Source organism: Watersipora subatra, chromosome 7 (genome assembly GCF_963576615.1).
Source record: "Watersipora subatra chromosome 7, tzWatSuba1.1, whole genome shotgun sequence".
NCBI lineage: Eukaryota > Metazoa > Bryozoa > Gymnolaemata > Cheilostomatida > Watersiporidae > Watersipora > Watersipora subatra.
Window position 1 is genome coordinate 47,514,449 of NC_088714.1, and position 24,053 is coordinate 47,538,501.

The 24,053-nt window shown below is 35.5% G+C and overlaps 1 protein-coding gene across 1 annotated transcript in view; it reads right to left on the reverse strand.

Moving 5' to 3' along the window:
- Positions 1-264: 264 nt before the first annotated feature.
- LOC137399540 (poly(A) polymerase type 3-like) overlaps positions 265-24,053 on the reverse strand; it is a 33,411-nt gene continuing 9,622 nt past the window's right edge. The window contains exons 8-19 of the mRNA XM_068085702.1: positions 19,253-19,454; positions 16,848-16,986; positions 16,192-16,385; positions 15,462-15,546; positions 9,586-9,639; positions 9,143-9,247; positions 8,777-8,880; positions 5,966-6,099; positions 4,642-4,803; positions 4,381-4,485; positions 4,208-4,273; positions 265-516 (exon numbers count right to left, since the gene is read on the reverse strand). Of these exons, the coding sequence (XP_067941803.1) occupies positions 394-516; positions 4,208-4,273; positions 4,381-4,485; positions 4,642-4,803; positions 5,966-6,099; positions 8,777-8,880; positions 9,143-9,247; positions 9,586-9,639; positions 15,462-15,546; positions 16,192-16,385; positions 16,848-16,986; positions 19,253-19,454 (1,473 nt within the window). The 3' untranslated portion in view covers positions 265-393. The remainder of the gene's footprint in view (positions 517-4,207; positions 4,274-4,380; positions 4,486-4,641; positions 4,804-5,965; positions 6,100-8,776; positions 8,881-9,142; positions 9,248-9,585; positions 9,640-15,461; positions 15,547-16,191; positions 16,386-16,847; positions 16,987-19,252; positions 19,455-24,053) is intronic.

The window sequence follows — 24,053 nt, forward strand, 5'->3', positions numbered from 1 at the left end:
CATGGCAATGAACCTAACTGAATATTGATGGCATTTGATTACCTGCTGGCACTATTGCGTAGAGGAAGAAAATAGGTTTATTTGTAAGATTTGGAAACGGAATACAAACATCCTGACAACGTTGATATATACAGCCAAAATAACTTTCTTTGTACAAAGAACTAATGAATTTTTTTATATTTTTACTCTTGATGGCCTTTTCAATAAGCACCTTAGAAAGAACAAATAATTTATCTATTCTAAACTGTACTTGTTGGCGCTATATATACATGAATAGAAACTGTTACAAATGTACGAACATTGAACTATTACTGTTAGTGACGCGCTCCTAGTTAGCATCGGTTACAAAGCAGGTCTGAAGAGGAAATAAAAGCCATTGAAAAAAGAGAGATATTAGCGACTGGTTAATTTTAAGTTAATTTGTTTGGCCTTCTGTATGACTGGAAGAGCAAGTGTCTGAGAGGATGAGTCCAGTTCGAGCTCTACGCTCCCACTAGAGGAGGCCGATGCCGACACCTACAAACAGCAAACATCAGGAATGCCACACTAATCACTTGAACAATCATTCCTAGCTGTATTTTAGCACAGGCTACTTAGCTGTACTAACTCTAAAAACCTCTAGTTGCTATTACATTTCAACAATTGTTTGGCTCACTTCCAATAACCACTATTGTGATCTTTTTGAATATGCCAAAAACTCCCAATCAAAAGATTTTTTCACACAGTTTGTTTGATAGCATAAACACGTTAACTCCTTTGCAACCGACTAACATTCATGTGATTTACTTTAAATATACAGTCATTCTCAAAGAATTCCTATAATTGAAGTTATTACTATAAGAGAGAGTGTTGAGGTAAATTAACAATTCAATTTTCACAATAACCATCCGAGTCTCCGCTTTCAGATGGTATTAAATTCAAATCAAAAACTCATATTAATTACATGTGGACTTGTGTCTCAAAGGAGGTAGTTTTAGAAAACTTCCAATTTTCAATTACTTGTTGAAACAAAGTTGGACTTGCACCATAAAATTAGTATAATATAATAAATTAGGAAAAATAATTGTTTTATTACATCAAATACAAAGATATGAATATTATCCAAGTATGTAGCAATTAGTCATGAAAATCATGGAACTCTAATCTAGGACTTTTCCTCGCTAGTATCATCCTTACAACCAAAACATGAAATCCACATGCCAGTATGTCTCAAATAAACTGTGATAAACATTTAAATTAGTAAAAGTATGTTCAATAAACTCTGCTCTTGACTTTTCGCACATTATAGGCAGCTCTAAGAATCAATATGATTCTATCGAAGGTGAATGATAATTTTAGACAGACTATGACTCACTACCTAGAAAGTGCATTTTTTTACCATGCATTTGCATAACAATTCAAATCGTCAGAATGAAAAGTTAATAATAACTTTGAAATATTGCAAAAAGATTCTCTTTGCTATTCACCATGCCTTACCCTTGCACAGAGTAAGACATGGTGAATCTTTTGATGCGAAATAACTGTAATGTGAATTTTGTTGCAAGTCAACCTTTAACCTTTAGACTGCGACATTATTCCTTGCTCCAAGGTCTACAGTGCCACTTTTTTTTCAATTCAAAAACAAAGCATTTTGTTTTGGCTCTTGCTCTGTTATTACTTGGCCTGTCTAGCCTAAATTAATAATATATATTATTAGAACCTTTTAAACACTAAAATAAGACCAATAGCACTCGTTTTGGTGACTTTATAGCGAACCAGATGATGTTGAATACAAAAAGCTTAATCAAGCTTTTCACAAGAAAAAACAACCATCTGGGCTCGAGTTTATATTTCATGAATGCTAGCCATTTCATTTTACCGCTAGATGTGTTAAGATAACAACATGAAAGCAATTTGATCAAATTAGAATAAATTAATGCAGAGTTATATAATGTAATATAAATATAATACCAACCGGAAATGGTCTCTGAAAAAACCAGAGAGATCGACTAATATATAAATTTGTATCATTAAACTTTGATTATCGATAGCAGAAACTTTCTAAAATTGAAGTCAATGAGTGCTGCCACACAAAAGGTTTCGGATTCAAACTAAAAAACATTGTAACAAAAACATAAAACACTGGATAAAAATGTATGTCTTTTTATAAAAGCGAATGGTTTTGGATAACGGACTTGCAAAACATCGTTTTTCTACTGATGAATAAAGCAATTACCAAGCAATATAGCAGCTTTCTTTTAATTTTTATAGATGGACACAAGTTTAACCTGTGTAAGAATTTGGGGTAATGGGCTGTCATAAAGTTTTCAAAGTGTTGATAATATTCAACCCTTTCGTGGGCGGATTTTCAGGACTATATCAGAACCCCTGGGCGAATTAATTTTTCGGAAAATCAATTTCTTTTAAAAGGTTTATACACTCTTTTGTATGTTATTGTATGCATATATCTATGTATAAACATGCATATGTATACATGTATATGTCCAGATGGATATATATCAATATATTACAAATGAATAAAAATGTATAACATGAAAATATTTATATATGTAGATCTACCAAGATAAATATACATGTATATATTGTATATCTTTTTATAATACAAGTGTACACTTTAATAAGCACAATTTCTGTATAATATATCCAAAAGCATTCTCCTTTGCAAAGGCCTACATCACAGTATTTGCACCATGTGCTTATTTTTGTCTTTTTGTACCAATCACACAGCATCTACTGGAGTAAATACTGGACCTGTCACTACTACAAACTGATGAATGGTAGGAGATTTATCTCTTTTTATATTATTAATATTCTTTCAGGCACTGGCATCACCCCACCCACATCATCATGATTACTGCTACCAGCTTTTTCATCAATACCACTTCCAGATGTAAAATAATTACAATCACAATTTGAACCTGATTCATTGTCATCTCTGGCTACTAAATCTAAAAAGTCACAGTCAGTTGTGATTCTCTTAGTAACTCCGGTACTAGTACTTGCTGTATTAGAATAATCACAGAGAGTTCTCTTAGAAGTCGTCATGACGATAAACTAAAATAAAACTCTCGAAGCTTTCAGTAAATAGCGGCTAAAAATAAAATTAAAATAATTAAAAAATTACTCAAAAGAGTTTTCTAATTTTTTTCACAATTTTTATTCATTTATTAGTGCTAAAAACAATCGTTTTGTGCAAATCAAAAATTTTTTTTAGGCTAACCAAAGCCAATATATCGTAGCTTGCTATCGATTAAAAAAGTAAACCAAAAACGGCATTTAGCTAACCAAAAGCCGCAATAAAAAAAATATGTTTCTATGGTGACAAAAATGTCGCTCTGCCCATCTGAAGGAGTATCGCGAAGCGACAAAAATGTCGCTTTGCCCGTGAAAGGGTTAAAAAAGCGTTTGCAACATGGTGATTAAATAGGTGTTATTCTGCAGTTATTCATTACATTTCCCAGCATTAACTAAATACTCATTCAAAATGTGTAAAACTTCTTCATAGGTCCAAATATGTTTCTACTGTGAATATATACAATTTGTAGATATATTGTGAACATACCCTAGGACACTTATATTTCACTAGTATTTAGTTTCGTGAGTGGCATACAGAGTAAAATGTCGCTGCAACTTAATTTCGCAGCTCTGATGAGTGCGAAAATATAGTGATGTGAAAATAAATGCAGTGGAACAAACATAATTAGATTCCTCAGGTTCAGTTCACCGGTAAGAAAATTTTTTTTTAATTTGGGACTAGTTTGTATTTGTGAACCGCAGGTAGAATTGTGTGGCATAGATCGATAATGCGATTTGATCGCTTGCTGCCATTTGTTTCTTAGATTATCAATGAACAAAGCTATTTAATTCCGCGTTTTCGCTCGTTCGTCATGATAGTTTAGTTTCGCTAATGAAATTTTCACGAGAGGATGACTCCGCGATAACGCGAAAGTTAAGAAAGAAATACATAAGTGTTCTAGGGTATTATACTCATTCACCAGTAGTTAAGCTTCATCAATTTTGAGCCATTGCAGATTCACTAAAAGGTGAAATTGGCACTCGGGTCATTAAAGCGTTTGTGCCGGAATGCGAAGATAGCTCTCTCTCTCCCTCTCTTCCTCTCTCCCTCCCTCCCTCCCTCCCTCCCTCCCTCTCTCTCTCTCTCTCAGCCAACATGGTATTCAATAGACAGAACAATGAATAAACTCACCTGACTGCTCTCATCCCCTGTCGGTGAGTCCGGTGAAGCACTGACTGAGTCTCTCTCTTCTTCAACCTAAAATAACTTCACATTATAAAGAACCAGGGCAAGTAATGTGAACACCATGTAGGAGTTATCTACTTTTGCTACTAAAGGCACACTCATGCCATAGAATTACCAACCCTTTGCTTTTTGGCATCAATGTCTTCTCCTGTGTTAATTCCACGTTTCATGGCATCATCCTTTGCGGGCAGCAATCCCTCACTGTCACCATTCGCATTTTCTGACTAGAAAATATGGAGACTTGAAGGGTTAAATCAATCAGTCACTATAACAACTCCGTAACCCTTCCGTAACTGGAACACAAACTATGTGACAAAAGCAGAAAGTCTTTGGCTCCGCAAGCAGACAAATCTGTTTAGGCTGTTTGGGGTAAAGCTAACCTGAATGAGTTCGTGGGATTCGGAGCTATCAAGGTCAATAGAAAGTGGAAGCCCGCTGTCTTGACTAGATGTCTTGAGATCGGCGTCTATATTGGTAGAAGGTGATTTGCTCACCACTGTTGGAGGAGATCTCATGTTGGCGAGGTTAGAACTACTGGAACTCTGCATAAACGATCCCTCTTAATTATTCATTTTTATAGCATGCTTTGAAAGGCCTTATTTAAGATGTTGCTCTATGTGTACCACATGTAGTCTCTAGAGACAAAGACTAACTGTTCTATCTGCGAATGTTGCAGCACAGGGATCATCTATAGACTCGATAATGTTTAAACACATCCATAGTTTGATGTCAAATATATAGCTGCTATATTCATAGACTAATATCTCATGAATTTAAGAAAGCTTAGACATGTTAAATGGCATGATAACGATTGTCTGCTGTGTGAACTGTCATGCACTCAGTTTACACAAGGACGAACCTTCAACAAAACTTAAGGACCCTGGTAATACAATTAGTTTGGGTCAATACGAAGGACCTATTAGGGTTTTATAAAACCTTAATAGGTCCTCTTTAATAGATACTCTTTCTTTAAGGTTTTATAAAACCTTAAAGAAAGATGATCAACACAGTATGATTATGAATATGATTACACAGTCAATCATGTTGATCCTCTCCTAAAGATTTTATGAAACCTCAATAGGTCTTATAGCTAGGTCCTATCCTATTTAGCTTAAGAGTTTCAGCCCAAAACAATTGTGTTATAAAGTTCCACCCTATTGCTCATTTGTCTAATTTTTAGGAAAGAATATCAATATGATTAGATAGTTAACACCCTTTTGTCACCTCCTGATTGGATGAAGCTATGTCAATGCTTTTGGGCTAAAGTTCACGGGAAAGTAAGACATTTTTCTGCTATTCCAGTAATTACATTGAATAATAAATTGATATCATCGAAAAATAACACAGATTCTAAATGGAAATACAGTAAAATAGCAACTGTGTGGTTTCAAAAGGAAATGATGTGCAGAATATAGCTCTAGTTATCATTGACTTAATCAGTGAGTCAGACAAAATGGCCACAGAAGTCTTGATGAAATGTGACTGCCGAGACAAAGTGAATGTTTCGTTATCGGTTTCATTATAGGTTATGCCTTTTTGTGAACTAGGCATAAAGTCTATTAGAAATCTAAATATGCCAATAAAGCCTGTTCCAACAAACTGCCAATTCATTAGGTAAAAAGAGGATAATTCATAGAACATCGTGCAGCTGTACATAGCCTGTAAAGCTGTACACTGATTATTAATACCTTGTCTGATACTCACCTTTTTGTTGAACAGTCGAACCTGTTCAGCCAGATCTTCTGGAAGAAATGATGGAAGGCTTTTTCTCTTCACGTGCTTCACGTCAAGAACCATATCGGGTCGTATGATTTGTTGTCGCTGTGACTGGTTGTATACTAACAAATAGAAATAGCATAGAGACTGTTTGAGCAAATTGAGCTGACAACAACAAATCAAATCAAAAGTTATTAAGAAGTTATCATTGGTCTGTCAAAGATCAGCTGTAAGCATGTGCCAAACAGAAAAAAGGGGGTGCTTAAATTGTTTCCCTTGGGTAAATAATTCATTCACTAAAGGAAAAAAACTATGCGATATTAGTTTTCATCAAGCTACTGGTTTATACATTAAAGATGTAGTTGCGTCAAATTTAAGTTGATCTTAAAAGAAAGCTTTTTTTTCTCTATCAGTTGATATGTTGTTTGTTGTGTTACGCGATCGCATTGCCAAGATATTTGAAGATTAAAACCGAAAAAATCTGATCGCCGTAAAAACGCTCAGGCCACCAAAACGTGCCCAGACTTGCCCAAAATGGTGTCACACGTTTGGCAACCTGTCTCTATCTCTCGTATTCACATCGGGTATTTGCGATAAAAGTCTAGTCTTACGCGGTTCTATTGGCATATATCTTATTTTGTATTTGCTCATGTTGGCTAGAATAAAATTTTAAATCCTGCTACAGATGCATTATTATGAATGTTTCAAAGGCCTCAAATAACGAAAATTGAAAATTTGTTCTACTCACTTTCTCCAAATGTTGTGTAAACATTTGGGTACCGACTACCAATTCTACCGGTCTACGGTAATTCTGTCAAGTCACTTAATGTAGAACGCGGTCTTTGTATCAGCACAGTTCTGCAGCTACCCATACAAACGATATACAGCCTCCCATAAGCCCCGCCCACATTATGTCGCCTATTACCTATTGCCTATGTACTAGTTTCTTACTAGTAGTATTCTTACCGAATACTAAATAAGTGAAATAAGCAAGCCACCTCTTTAAAAAGAATATAGACAGGGATAGAGTTTTAAGGATGAGAAGTCTGCTGCAAACTGGATTTGAACTCACATTCTCCAGTTCTGCGGACACCCATATACCATATCCGATTCACTACAATATTCTGCAAATCATGTTTTGCATTATCTTCAACAATATTATTTTATTATATAATTTTTACAAGCAAAAATATTTTCATCTCGGTATAAAGCTTTTGTTAAAAATATTCATCAAGTTGTGGCCACTCACATGGTATTAGCTGATACAATAAGACAAATTCATCTACTGCAACAAACTCAAACAAAACATCATGGCTTATCCAGCACACATTCAAGTCTCGCTTTCTCCTTTATGGCAGTTTCCACACTGACAAAGCTGCTTCGGTTGGTGGGACGACATAAACATTCTGTAACCAGTAAAACAAGTAAATGTAAACAAAGTAGATGCAATAAATATGTCATTCATAGATATGTCATTCTAAAGCGTATCTATTGACAGCTTCCAAATTGGGAGTTAAATAGATTACGAGTGTAATTTTAAAAACGAATAAACATTTAATAAAGGCACAAGTACGCCAAGCCAACGATTCGAAGCTTTGGTTCTGGAAATTAAAGATTTGCAATGATCAATCAATTTTACCCACTTCCTACGAGTGAAAATAATTTGTAATCATGACTCTAATTTACCAAAGAAAATTCGAAAAAAATATTATAGCTATGTAAAACGGCAGATAAGCTCTGAAACGATGATTGGAGATAGCAAAGAATTATCATTTTATTAATTAGTATATGTATTTATGACTATAAAAAATTTTACATGTACTCAAGTATAGAAGACTCTAAGTTAATTTACCTCCATTCTGTCTTCTTCTGCAGCAAAACGCTGCTGACGCCTGTCAGCTTTGGCCATAGGCTGTCTACTCTAATCTTTTACTAACAGTTGCTCAGATAACTCTGATTAGCGGTCGCTCAAACTTGAAGCCATTTTAAAACTATGTATAACTTAGTAATTGTTGAAACGCGTTGAATCAGTAATGAGTAATAAGAATGAATTCTCTAATTAGGAGAATCTTCGAGATCACAGACAACGCGTTTTACGAGTGATAACATTTATTACAGCCTATATAAAAATTTCGCACGCATGATTGGCTAACGAATCGACCTCATATTTATTGCTCGTGGTTTCGTTTCAGATACCTTGCTTGTGACGTCACGAAATAGGCACCCGCTGGAACGTGAGCTTTTTAAAAGAGGGCCTCATTCAAACGCATATATCTCTGGACAGGGTTGGTCTACAAAGACAAAAATGGCATCAAATTGTAGCTGATGTTTTAGCCTTTTATGGGTCCTAATTTCATTAAATTGACTTTTTTGACGCAACTACATCTTTAAGGAGGTCAAAGTCTTTTCATGTTAGGCTTTAACTTTGAGTGACACCAAAGCCTACACTTACAGCTGGGAGTACTAATTAATCTCCTGAGGTTCTGTAGTCATGGAGTTGAATGATCAAACAAAATCACTAGTCAAAAATTTACCTTATCAACTCCAACGACTCACTTCGACTTTCTGATGAAACTTTCAATCAGTTAATCGTTTAAAAACACGACTGGAAACATAAAACCTTAGGTTTATGGCTTGCTATCTGTATAATTCTTAAAACCGACTGACCTAGATACAAAATTATGATACTGAGAGTACATCCTTCAGATATTTCTCTGGCAATAGAATGCTATCTATTCAGTCACCACGGCAACAACAACAAAACAGTTTCTGAAGACTGCAATTAAACACATGACCAACCTTGATTGGAGAAACCTTGAATATCCTGGGTGAGATTAATACTCTGGTTTTTACCTCCAGCAAACGTGAGGCCAATGAACCATTTGGTTACATACCTGCCTTCCCTGCAATAGTCAGCGCTCTGAGTTAGCATTCTAAATTAGTACCATAGTATATATAACCTTATTATTGTGCAAAGCAACTAAAGTTAATAATAAACAGATTTTCATGTCATGATATCAATGCTTTCTACGAGACACATGCCAACTTTGGCATTAAGTACATACCTTTCTACAGCTCCTATCATAACAGACAGAAACATGACAAATTTGAACACAATTTGGTGAAGAGAATTCACAGTTTACTGAGTATAACAAAACAACTTACTCAGGAGTGAGAGGACCAAAGGATTTAGGATAAACATGAGCTCTTGAAGCTCGAATCTCTAGAGCCTGTATAAGCATCCTGATCTTTGACTCCACCAAGCCTTGCCTGCCAAGTCATAGCATGCATTTGTCAACTAACCAGTTCAAAAGAACATAAACCAAGTTTTGATGTGTATGTCTAGTATTCATAGACATACACAGCATATCGGGGTTCCTTTGTGAAAATTTCCTTCCAGCATAAGATGGGCTGATACGGAGAATACTACACGTGAGTGCCCATGGTGGTCAAAAAATTCAACTTTTATCACAGAACCATTTGAAAGATCTCAGACTAGAAAAATAATTAAAGGACTACAATAGTATTGCCAATAACTTAAACAAAGCGACAATAAGACAACGCAAGTAGAGAATATACAAACATTTTGTGAGAATCCAGCAACATACCATTTTATATAACTTTCTTCTGTGTCTGCTTTGGCTATTAATATCACATAGTGCCTAAAACAGATAACAGTGTTGCTAGTATTATATTTTGGGATAGGCAAAGAAAAACATCGCCTCTAATAACGTAATAGTGACCCTACTGATAGTGGTACAGTAGTGTCAGAAAGTTTTTGTCCGCCTGTTCAAATGAGTGTAATACTGCAATAAATTCAGCATAACTTGGAAAGATTTGGTAATGCATACATAAGACCACATATCAAAACAATCCTAATGGTCTGATGAATACAAATAACTTTTAAATTTGCTAAATATCTTTTACTGTACCAGCTGCTGCCTAATCATTCACACTGCATACCAAAAAATAAGTCATCGCAAATTCTGTACAGTAAATACTGTTACAGTTTCCTCTTTAATTATGTTCTAAATTGAAAAGAAAACACTCTTGTACTGCTCTGGGGCGCTGAAAAGGGCGATTGGGGTTGTTTCACAGTTTAATATATTATCAGATAGCCTTTGCTGGCTATAACCATCCTGCAGCGTTTGGGCATGCTGTGAACAAGCCTCGCCAGCTCTTGAAGGTTGATAACATGAAACCAGCAACTGACAATGTTTTTCTTCAGCTCTCCTTTATTTCCTGATGCCTTTTTTCTGCCAAAAGGTCTGTTAGTCTCTTCTACAGGTTCTCAATAAGGTTGACGTCAGGTGATTGGTGTGGCCATTCCGTTTTCTCAACATCGTTCTGACAGTATTCCTTCACTGTTTTTGCTCTGTGGCACGGTGCCTTATCGTCCTGAAACAGCCGATTTCCTTTTGGAGAAAAGACCGTTCAGAGGGAAGATGTTTGTTGCTCAAGATTTCTTTGTAGGCAGCTGCATTCACAGTAACATCAATCAGATGTAGCCGTCTTGCAGCTGCAATGCAACCCAAGACCATCACGGACGCTGGATGCTTGACAGCAGGTGAAAGGCACTCAGGTATAAATTCCTCACCCTGTCTTCTGCGCACAAAATTGTTTCCATGATGCTGTTGCAGAGTGAATGTCGACTCATCGCTGAAGATCACTTGAGACTCCTGTTCCTCTGTCCAATCTTTGTGCGAGCGTGCCCAAGACAGCCGTAGCTTCCGCTGCCTCTCATTCATTAGGAGTTTCTTGCAGGCTTTGCATCCACGGAGACCAGCATCCAAGAGCCACTTGTTTGACAGATGACCTTGCCATGTCAGCTCCACATGCCTGCTTGTAATCTGTCTTCAAATCCTTGCTTGTCAATCTTCAGTTTGCCAGGGACAGGCAAGCAAGTACGCAATCTTATCGGTCAGTTGTTTTTTTCGGACACCCTGATTGTGGTAGATCTTTGGTGGTTTGATGCTGCTTCCACTTCTTTACCATATAATTTACTTTAGAGTATCTTTGTATTGCTATCTTTCTATTGCTCAGATTATCCATAGTATGCAGGTGAATGATGATGTCGTTGACACTTTTCCTATCAATGGTTGATGTTGACGTGGGAGTGACTTCCGGAATCTCTAGCTGTTCCTCTTATAGTGAGCAAGACTGAAACTCTGCTGCACATGCTGTCCAAAAGCCTCTCGGTCGTTGTAATAATAATTCACTTGAAATTGAAAATGTTGTATTTTATTTGAAAATGAGTTAATGCGCACTGATTGACATTGATTGGTTTAAAATTGATTATTGTTCTCTGATTGACACTAATTTCATCACTGATAGTGGCAACAAGATCTACAGAAAATTTCCTCTTAAATGATGCATGATTTGTCAGGGTTTAACCCTACTGCATGACTACCACAACAAATTTCCCTAAAATGGCCAGCGAGGTTTGAGGCAGACAAAGACTTTCTGACATCACTGTGTATCTGAAGATAGGTAAAGAGTAACACTACTCTTAAAGGTTGACTTGCAACAAAATTTCCATTACAGTTATTTGGTATCAAAAGATTCACCATGTCTTACTCTGCTGTGTTGTACGTGCAAAACATGTGGAATTGTGATTACAAGCTCTTAAAAGCTCAAAAACGAACAGTTAATCACCGCCATCACGAAAAGGCCGTAGGTTGTAATCGATTTATTTCTCTGACGTAATCAAAGTTTAGTTATTGTTTTAACACGTGATGTTATCACGTGAATTAAAAGGCCAATAAAAGTCTCAATATAAAACGTTTCGTAGGGCTAGTTTATGACAGACACTTCGGGTTCTACCAAAAACCCGTGTAAAATATAGATGCTCGCTACTGTACAGTTTTGTTTCGGCTTGGTCTAATAGTCTAGTCGTAATCTGATCATGTGACCAATACTTCCTGCCAAACAGCGCGAACAATTTCTGCAGCATTTTTCGACTATCATAGATAACCAACAGGCTCCTTATGTTTATCAGAGGATGATATGCACTCCTTCGAGCGAAGGTTAAAAGATTGAACAAATTTTCACGGTGTGTTTTGAGATATCAGTGCTCAAAATGACAGAATTACAATGATAATGAAATAGATGCTTAAGGACAATAGACATGGTTTTATTGAATGCGTGAAGTATATTTGTGAAAATATTTCGACAAATGAGGCTGCATGAAAGTGTAAACAGAAGCCATCTTGTTCAGCTACACCCCAGTTGAGCCGTTTTGCAAAGGGATTTTAATCTACAGCGTTTTCGTGATGGCTGCGATTAACTGTTCATTTTTGAGCTTTTAAGAGCTTGTAATCACATTTCCACATATTTTGCACCTACAACACAGCAGAGTAAGACAATGTGAATCTTTTGATACCAAATAACTGTAATGTGAATTTTGTTGCAAGTAAACCTTTACATAACTCGCTATAAATCTGCATATTTATAAGGTATACAACAATAATCTATCAAATGATACAAATATATATTCATGAAAAAGTGACATAACCGAACCCTACTTATATGACATGAAGAAACAAAATATAACAACTTTAAAACAACAGTATTTTCATCGTTTGCTCGGATAGCTACGTTCTGATTGTTGCTTTCGATGGAACGAACTTCTTCTAGTTGTTCAATACGCTCCACAATATTTTCTGGCCTTAACTCTTCTTTTTCACTGCTCAACTAGTCAATACTGGCGTCCAAACAATGTTTAACAAAGCAAAAACCTTCACGCGCTGCATTTAACACTAATGCAACGCATAAAAGCTTTGCTCACAATAAATGTAACCTTTGGTCCAAAACTTATGAACCGGTTTTTATATGCATGTCCTTTGAAGTATTAGGATCGCTTTAACCAAAAAATTATTATTAGCCTGAGACAGTTAGTGTTATTTCTATGGCGTTGCTTTCTAAGTTGCATCTACCATCGTAAATTCCAACCGTTTTCTATATATATACATGTACTTCGAAGTATCAAGACCGTGTTAAACAAGGAACTACTATTAGCCTGAGAACGTAATTATTTCTATGGTGTTGCTTTGAAAGTTCATCTACCATTGTAAATTTAAGCCATTTTTTCATACATGTAGGCTACTCTGAAGTAGAAAGACTGCGTTAAACGGAGAACTACTACTAGCCTGAGACCGTTATAGATTATTTCTATGGTGTTGCTTTCAAAGTTTTAACAACAAAAAAAGTATTAGAAGAGTACAACAAGAGAATTAAGTGTTTTTGATATAAATTATTCATTATTAATACGATTATGTGGACACGTTTGTAATGATCAGTTGATATTATGGGCTCGTAAAGATTAAATAATGTCCAATTGGCAGTCAAATAGATGTGGCGTTCAATTGGAAAGTGGCGGTCTATTATTCAACCCTTCTCTAAGGGTGGCGGTCAATTGGAGGTTTCACGGTATATCTGATAAGTACAGAGTAAAACTACTCCTATTATTATATCTGAAGGTAGGTAGAGAGTAACACTACTCATAGTATTGTATCTGAGGATAGGTAGAGAGTAACACTACTCCTAGTATTATATCTGAGGATAGGTAGAGAGTAACACTACTCATAGTATTATATCTGAGGATAGGTAGAGAGTAACACTACTCCTAGTATTATATCTGAGGATAGGTAGAGAGTAACACTACTCCTAGTATTATATCTGAGAACAGACATAGAGTAACACTACTCATAGTATTATATCTGAGGATAGGTAGAGAGTAACACTACTCATAGTATTATATTTGAGGATAGATAGAGAGTAACACTACTGCTAGTGTTATATCTGAGGATAGGTAGAGAGTAACACTACTCCTAGTATTATATCTGAGGATAGGTAGAGAGTAACACCACTCCTAGTATTATATCTGAGGATAGGTAGAGAGTAACACTACTCCTAGTATTATATCTGAGGATAGGTAGAGAGTAACACCACTCCTAGTATTATATCTGAGGATAGGTAGAGAGTAACACTACTCCTAGTATTATATCTGAGGATAGGTAGAGAGTAACACTACTCATAGTATTGTATCTGAGGATAGGTAGAGAGTAACACTACTCCTAGTATTATATCTGAGGATAGGTAGAGAGTAACACTACTCATAGTATTATATCTGAGGATAGGTAGAGAGTAACACTACTCCTAGTATTATATCTGAGGATAGGTAGAGAGTAACACTACTCCTAGTATTATATCTGAGAACAGACATAGAGTAACACTACTCATAGTATTATATCTGAGGATAGGTAGAGAGTAACACTACTCATAGTATTATATTTGAGGATAGACAGAGAGTAACACTACTCATAGTATTATATTTGAGGATAGATAGAGAGTAACACTACTCCTAGTGTTATATCTGAGGATAGGTAGAGAGTAACACTACTCCTAGTATTATATCTGAGGATAGGTAGAGAGTAACACCACTCCTAGTATTATATCTGAGGATAGGTAGAGAGTAACACTACTCCTAGTATTATATCTGAGAATAGATATAGAGTAACACCACTCCTAGAATTATATCTGAGGATAGGTAGAGAGTAACACTACTCCTAGTATTATATCTGAGGATAGGTAGAGAGTAACACTACTCCTAGTATTATATCTGAGGATAGGTAGAGAGTAACACTAATACTAGTATTATATCTGAGGATAGGTAGAGAGTAACACTACTCCTAGTATCATATCTGAGGATAGGTAGAGAGTAACACCACTCCTAGTATTATATCTGAGGATAGGTAGAGAGTAACACTACTCCTAGTATTATATCTGAGGATAGGTAGAGAGTAACACTACTCATAGTATTGTATCTGAGGATAGGTAGAGAGTAACACTACTCCTAGTATTATATCTGAGGATAGGTAGAGAGTAACACTACTCATAGTATTATATCTGAGGATAGGTAGAGAGTAACACTACTCCTAGTATTATATCTGAGGATAGGTAGAGAGTAACACTACTCCTAGTATTAGATCTGAGAACAGACATAGAGTAACACTACTCATAGTATTATATCTGAGGATAGGTAGAGAGTAATACTACTCATAGTATTATATTTGAGGATAGACAGAGAGTAACACTACTCCTAGTATTATATCTGAGGATAGGTAGAGAGTAACACTACTCCTAGTATTATATCTGAGGATAGGTAGAGAGTAACACTACTCCTAGTATTATATCTGAGGATAGGTAGAGAGTAACACTACTCCTAGTATTATATCTGAGGATAGGTAGAGAGTAACACTACTCCTAGTATTATATCTGAGGATAGGTAGAGAGTAACACTACTCCTAGTATTATATCTGATGATAGGTAGAGAGGAACACTATTCCTTGTATTATATCTGATGATCGGTAGAGAGGAACACCACTCTTAATATTATTTCTGAAGATAGGAAAAGAGCTATTTACATGCCTTACTAAGGTGGTATACATAGAAGGTTTTGATATATAAAAGTTCAAAGACTCACTTATAGTTGAGAAAGAACTTTGCTGGTTCAAACAATGTTATCCAGTTGCATTTATTAGACAGGATCTTTTCCATAGTAGCAACACCTGAATACAACCATAATATGATTGGCTCTATTACAGCAACTATAAACAATTATAACTCTGCATTTCATAACAATAATCACATCTCTGCAAATCAATACTAACCTGAGAGACACATCAAGGAGCGGCCTTTTAACAATAAAGTCAATTTGTTCTTCAAGTGTCAACAGAATTCAGATTCAATGTTGTGAAACAAGTGATATGATTTATTTATTAAAACTTTGGAGTTAGGAGAATCAGCAAAATCAAAAACATCGGCCCGCGATGAACTTAAACGTAAATCTTTTAATTTAAGAAACTCGCAAAACCAAAAATGTCTGCGTGCGACGTGATTTAGTAAAGATTGACTGTGTTGTGTCAAATTTGATCAGACATATGTAATCCTACTTGTAACATACATAAAGAATTCCATTACCTATAAGTGAGTTTGTAACTACAGCAATTAGAGAGCCAGCTCTCTTATCTATTTGTTACTACAATAACACACTAAAAGAAAGAGTTGTTTGTGTAACCAACACAAGCTGAAACACTGGCACAAACATGAACAAATAGCTCAATTTAGTATTTAACAAGATAAAGAAATGGTACGAGCAGTATCAAGTGACAAGAGATGACAGATATGCGTAGTGCTATCAGGTGTTTGTTTACCTTCCTTGAACTCGGATATCATAACATCAAGGGTTGACCTGGTCACATTGAATGTGGAATTCTGCTGAGGGTAACTTGGTGTGATAATGGGCATAAGATGGAATCTGTCAGAAGGATTGACTCTAGGGTCCCAAACCGGATATTTTAGATCCGTCTCTTCTGGATCTTTTAATAGCACAGGTTTTGGCCATTCCCTGCGTCAGAAACAACCATGTAACTAACCAATAGGGATACCCAAAGGGATTTCTAATCAGCAAACTACAACCAGCCAACTAAAATGATCTGACAGAATAGAATGACAAGAGTTTTTCAGCTGAGAGTTATCTGCTCTGTAAATATAGTAGAGCGTCTCAAACATTGATTAAAACACTAATATATAAGCTTTAAGCTAAAAGATATGGCTTGCGACTTGCCATGACTCACTTCTAACGACACTCATTGCATGCTAAGACTAGTTCAAGGGATTAATATAAGTTATCAATATTGAGAATGTTTTGGCAAGTCTAGTCCAGGAAGACGTTAGGTTGCTTTGCTTTTTTCATTGGATTGTTTCTCATTTCATTAATAAATGCAGATAAACAAGAGCTACTCATGGCCAAGACTGAAATATGTAGAACCACAATTAATCTTCAGACTTGAGATAAAACCGAACATACCATGTGGACCAGATGAAGAAAAATTTTAGCAGGAGAATGGAAGGTTCTGCATGAGGGTATAGCTGGCAGACACGGGCAACAAGCATAGCCCAAGAAACACCTCCTAAGAAGCCCAAAACATTGGAGTAGATTCCTTTACCTGTGGAATATAAGAACATACTAAGAAAGTCACTAAAATAAATGTTAGTTCAGGTCTGAGAGTTGTGTCTTCTGCCTTGATATAAAATACAGGGGTCATGGAAAGCCATATACCCTAGGACACTTATTCGCCTCATCTAACTTTCGAGTTTTCGCGGAGGCATCCTAAACTAAACTATCATAACGAACGAGCGAAAACGCGGAATTGAATAGCTTTGTTCATTGATACTGTAGAATGGAATTTTATAATGTCATTTATTTTCACCTTTTTAACCACTATAGCATCGTTAAATTATAAACCAACAAAATAATTTGACTGTCAAAATTTATTACGTTATTATTTTGTAATTATGATTATTTTCCCATTAATAATGATTTATAATGATAGGAATTTGATGTCAATGCACATGCATTAGTAGCGTTATTGTTTGTTGGGGACATCAGTCAATGCGGTGAGCACCACACCCCGTGTTGAGAGAAAATAAACCACACTGACTCTCACAGTACTACACAAGCAGCATGGCTCTGGAAAGGTTTGGATTCACCACTGACACCTCTTCAATAACTTGTAATGATTCAGAAGATGAGGCAATAGAGAAAGAGTTAGCTCTGATAAATAACACCAATAAAAAAGGAAGAGAAGAAGTTATAATAACTACACACTGTGCTAGTATCTGTAGTATTACTAGCAGCTGTATCATGTATGTATTTGTATACAACTTGTAATTACTGTAATAAAGATGTTTAGCAATTAATAGCAGCAGTTGCGTGTTTGGGAAAACGTTAAAGTTAATATCTATACACAACACCATTGATCGTTAAAATTAAAATACGTTAATATAAAAACAAGCTAAATTGTGACAAAAACGTTAAAATTTTCAGCGTAATTAAATTCTACTCTTCAGTAGTCCAAGAAACAAATGGCAGCAAGCGATCAAATTGCATTATCGATCTCAGCCATTCAATTCTACCTGCGGTTCACAATTACAAACTAGTCCCAAATTGAAATTTTTTTCTTACCGGCGAACCGAACCTGAGGAATATAATTATGTTTGTTCCACTGCATTTATTTTCATATCATTATATTTTCGCACTCATCAGAGTTGCGAAATTAAGTTGCAGCGAAATTTTACTCTGTATGCTACTCACGAAACTAAATACTAGCAAAATATAAGTGTCCTAGGGTAATAGCAGAGAGTCACAAAACTGTTTGATATGCAGTATGTCTGGTGTCCGTCTCTCCCACAAGCTAAGATATGTGGCTAGAATCATGAAATATACTATTCAGTGAATTATGGGAAAGCTGTCATAGACAACAAAAACTGAAGACCAGCCTATACCTAAACTCCTCCAAGCTCCTAATATTCCTTTAGGATACAAACAATTGCATCATTCATGTGAAGACATCTCTAAAGGTCTTGTACCATCAACTAAACACTATATATGCTTGTAATAAATGCATGGATAATGCTACAAACTGTAGACCAGCTTTTATTTTAGTTCAATGATCAGCGAGTGCTGCTGATAGAGTGAATTGTTTTTACTCCAACAGCCTCTGTAATCAATTCAATCAGTTCAAAGAGTGTTGTTGTCACACCATAATATCACCTGACAGCTTACAAATATTATGTAACCACGTGTGTCATAATCACTGTTTCAAATGTACGAATGAAGTGAATTTGGAATAGTGCACATGTTGAGTTACGGCATGAAGAATGCTTCAATGGACCCTCGCGTGTTGCGGATTAACGTGGGATTAACGTTGTTAAAAATAAGAAAATCTTTTCACTCCATCGCACTCCTCTCTCGCTCACATCGAAATAGAAACGACTGAAGTGTATAAAATGTTTGAAATGGAATCGCTTGCACGGCATTTTTTTGCGCATCATTGAGCATCAAACTCCCGACAAAAATTTGCGAGTAACGAAGGCTTTTGGCTGTTTCCTTCTTGTGGAGGACGTAAACTTGCTAACTAGTCGCAACACGGAAATTTATAGTGATTGAAAACAATAACTATTGCAAATTATTACATTTGAGATTAATATCGATTAACAGAGACATCGCGGATGTGGACGAAGTGGATGTCAGTGGTGTTTCCATTAATGTTCTCTAAAATTTGCTGCTAATGTAAAATAACTATTTTCAAAAACGTTTCTCTAATAGAAATCGGTGTACGAGCTGATATCACATGAAGTTTGTCGTAGTAAACAAGTTTTCACCTCCACAGCTCAGAAAGCATGTGCATATAAAGGAAAAACACTACTTACGTTTTGCCCAAAGTTTCACTGCACGAAGGGTGAGCCGAAAGTTTTCCTGAGATGGTACTTGCCTCAGTATCTCGTCCGTGACTCGGCACCCATTCAGACTCCGCACACACTTTGTCTCCAAGTTTTTAAGTATTTTACTATCTTGTAGTGTAAGGTCCTCAGGTATACTTGGGTTTGCGAGTCGAGCATAGAGCATATCCAACTGTGTACAAAACAACAGAGCAGGGTCAAACGACATTTTCAAAATGTTAAAATCATATGCAAACATGACATTGATGGATGCAAAGTGGCATAAATGTGTCAGTTGGAGGATTTAAAGATGCATACTGATAACTTTGGTCTCTGGCAAAAAAACAGCAGCCAATATATCATTTGTCATCCAGATGTCACCTTTTCAATTGCCAACAGAAACATGAAACGCTTAGCTTATGATAATGACAAATTATGTAATATCAGATATAAATCCATAATACTGTGAAACTCGGATAACTCGCCCTCGGATAGCTTGAACTCATGGTTAACTCGAACGGATTTGTTTGGTCCGTTCCCACAAAATGATAAACTGCTTTAGATAACTCGACCTAAACTTCGTTAACTCGAACAGTTTTTTGCCCAACGGCTACCGAGACGGTTGTTATCGCTTTAGAATATCACTTTATTCCAAGCCATAGAAATAAACATCAACTTTTAGTAGTTCTTAGGAGTCATTATTACCACTATCAGCAAAATATTTTCATTAACAACTTTTCTAAAGGTTTGACAAATCAAATTTTACTAAACATCCGCTTGGGGATAGCCCTCCGTAAGCAAGAAGAAGCAAGGTAAACTTTCATTAACATCCAGATAAACTTTTTAAAAAATCGGTAAAACTGGTTTTTGTTAAAACACTCAAAAGAAACATATGTCTTTTTTCTGAGCGTTTCAACCGCGATCAGGTTTTGTCTATTTTAGTCTGAAAACGTCCTGGCAGTCACATCACCTAAAACAGACAAACAAATCTCAAGTAATAGGAAAATATTTGTACATTCTGATAAAAATTGTTAAACATTACACGAGAGGCCCTTTAACTCGCAACAAGCAATCAATGCTTTTGATTTATATGTACTGATAAATATATGCACTTGTGACAATGTTCTCATAACTTGAACGCTCTGATAACTTGAAAACTTTTTCTTGGTCCCGTGAAGGTCGAGTTAGCCGAGTTTCACTGTATATACAAAGACTAGCTGTACTACCCGGTGCTGCCCAGGTAATAAAAAAGTCTTTGGACAGAAAATTTATTTTTATTTAATATATACATTTACCATTCTAACTTTTAAACTTCATATCATGAGAAAAAATTGAAAATAAAAATGTAAAGCTGTTTAAACGTGAATTTAGAAGCCGTAGCAAGTGATGGCTAAATATAGGCTGCTTTGTTACGATTACAATGAAACATTATTGGGTATACAATTATATCATTTTAGTTTGTTTCAGTGTTGGCATGCGAAAATTGGCATGCCAAATTTCGCATGCCAGTGTTGACATGCGAAAATATCGTAGGCTTTAGACATACATAGAGTGTGGTATAGAACCCCATAGTAATTATGTAATGCAATCAACTCTTGGTAAAAATCATAATCTTTAAAAAATAGTAACAATAGTATGTTAACCTTACTAGCTATAGTTACCCACAATGACTTTAGTGCATTTTTCTGTTATGATCTTCTACATAATATACATTACAATGTACTACGTAGAAAGTTCTTACCTTCGAGACAGACGTGTAATATAAACGCTGAATCCAACTTAAATTAATTTAGTTAACTAAACACATACTTGAAGGAAATTTTAGTATGTATTTTAGTAAACATCAAACTTCTAACTAAAATTTTATCATTTATCAAGTTGTGAATCTGTCTTCACCATAACAGATACTGCTGAACTTGCCATGGCGAGCAACGTATATCTCTTAATAACATATATAATCAGTACACAAGTCGCCAAATTTTAATTTCGAAAGAAATTGTTGTTGATACTGTGTGGCAAAAAAAATTCGTCCAAACGAAAAAGCATCGTGTTTCCTAGAGTTGAGCGAAAAATATTTTATAACAGGGGAATCGTAACGCGTGGGCTCAATGCTTAAATAATAGGTCATTTAGCGTGTGCATACGTTATATGGTATATAATAAGGTATTTTATCAATACGCCTTGTATAGCTTCGTGGTGGAGCGCGTGGATTTAAAACTTGCGGTTGCAATCTCTGTGAGTTCAAACACATCAGAATGCAAAATTTTAATTCCAAGATTTCAATAGCTATAGCTGGACATACACAGACACACATATAAACTTTGAGAAATGTAAATATAAATGTGATGACAAATATAAATCGCTACAATTATACAATTTTTTTGCCCTGCGATGTAGAACATGATGATTTTTCTCGCCTTCTATGCAAATATTTTCCACTATATGATATTAACAAAACTTTCTCTCAAGATTCAAATTGGCGTTCAGTGTGCTGAACACGTCAGAACAACAAATATGTCTATATGCTATCCGTCGAAATCCCTCACACAATGCATGAAAAAATACGATGCTCAATCGCTCTCAGTTCAGCGTTATTAGTTATTGTGAAAACGAAACCAGAAACAGTTAAGTGATAAAATTTCAGCCGATGAAAGAGTTGAAGTTCAATAAAATAGGTGAAAATACATACTAAAACTTAGCTTACAGTATGTGTTTAGTAAGCTAAATTCATTCGAGTTAAATTCAGCGTTTCTGTTACACATCTACGGCACGTACTGCATATAGTGCATTGTTACATTACATTTTATTGCAGATCATAACCACTGAACACACTAAAGTTACTTACAGTAACTTTAGTTACTTACAGTAACCAAAGTTACTGTAAGTAATTAAAGTTTACTGTAGTTACTGTAACTACAGTATTTAGTTACTTACAGTAACTAATTACTGTAAGTAACTTTAGTTACTAAGATAATCATATTATTTTGTTACTAATTTTTAATATTTACAGTACATATATAAAATGCTGACGATTTCACCAAGGGGCGTTTGTATTAGATATTTACTATAGGCTTTTGTACCTCTCTATACGACATCCGCTTTCCAATGCCCACACTGGAATCAATTAAAATCATATGACGAGTCTACTGTACATCAGGTTACAGCTATCAAATAGGAATTGTCCCACACTACCATGTCTATAAATAATAGTATCGGCAAACTAAGCACTAAGACTCGTAACAGACAAGACTGTATTATGATTGTTACGTTGTCTAGTGCACCTCCCAGCATGATTGTTAGCCATCGATATAGATATTGAGCTGCTCAGCACAGGTTCCCAGTGGCATCCCCTGGCAGCCCAGTTGGTTTCAAACACTTCTACACAACTTGCATCTCATTGCCCAATTATGGTTGCAACGAGCTCATTTTATGCATTTTAAAAAGTTACTAGAAATAATAAATAAGCAGTTTTAATGTTTCTTTTTCATTGTTGATACAAATAGAAAATGATAGTTAAATCATTCGTAGACTGTAACTTCATATAGACAATCCACACTCAGCAGGTATCCTATCAAAAGTAGAGATGAAGCTAACACATTTGTGATTGGTTGAAGCAAATTGTTTTAACGAACATGATATCTATTACATTGAATTCATGTCAAGCACAAGCTAGGTTAATGTATGATTCTATCTCGAACCACTACAACAAGATTAGTTGCATACTTATATATAGACAATGATATTCTCATTTGCGACAAATAAATGAAGGTCACTGGCGTAGATTGGAACTGTTCATAAAGGCTTTTTAAAATATTTCTTCGAGAAGTTAAATCTATTGAAACTCATGTTTTGGTAGGATTCCTACCATAAAAAAGAATATCGCATCGCTTTGCTGTTTTCATCAATTCATTAATGTGTAGCATTTTACCGTTGAGCAAAAGTACAGCGACTCAAACTGTTACTTAGATGTTATTGCTATCACAAAATGTTGTTAACCCATATTCCATAATATATATTATATACAACTTCCATGGTATTCTAGTTCATCGTAATAGATCGTCAGATGTGTCGACAAAACAGAGAATAGGTAGCTGAGCAATTGTTCATAAATACTTAGAAGGCAATCAATTGGTGCAGGTTTGACAGCGTCGGTCTGCCAATCTGAATGTCACGAGTTAATGTATCGCCAAACGCTATCATTTATGCTAACCTGGACCCTGGATACAGATAGACAAAAACAGGTAATACCACCTTTTTATGGGAAAAATATTCTTTTTGTTTTGCGTTATTGTAGACAGATAAAATAATTGTTATTAGTTTTACTTAGCAGAATAGACACCTGTTTAAAAAGAATAAACAAATTGTCGCAAATGAACATCGAAGATGTGCGCTCCCTAACTTACTGTAAATTACCGCAATCGATAAAACCAGTAAAATTGATCAGAACAAGGAGAAAAGTCGTAAATGCAAGCTAATAATATTACAATTACGGTACAGCCAACAAATTGAAGGGTTAACTTTATTTTTGCTATTTTGTATGTCCAAAGGGGTGAGCTTAGAAAGATCTTGGAACGGATTAGGCAGTTTATATGACGTGTTTTACTGTTTGTATCAAGTAATTTCCCTATATGCTCTAAGCATTGCTGGAACGAATTATTTACGTTGTAGAAACTACAACTTACTGTACTAAAAAATCCAGCAAAAATGTCATGAGCTTCGCATGAATGAGGTTAATTGTCACTGGTGAATGCTATGTGTCTAAGTGATGCATCATCCAGTAGTCTTGGTGTCT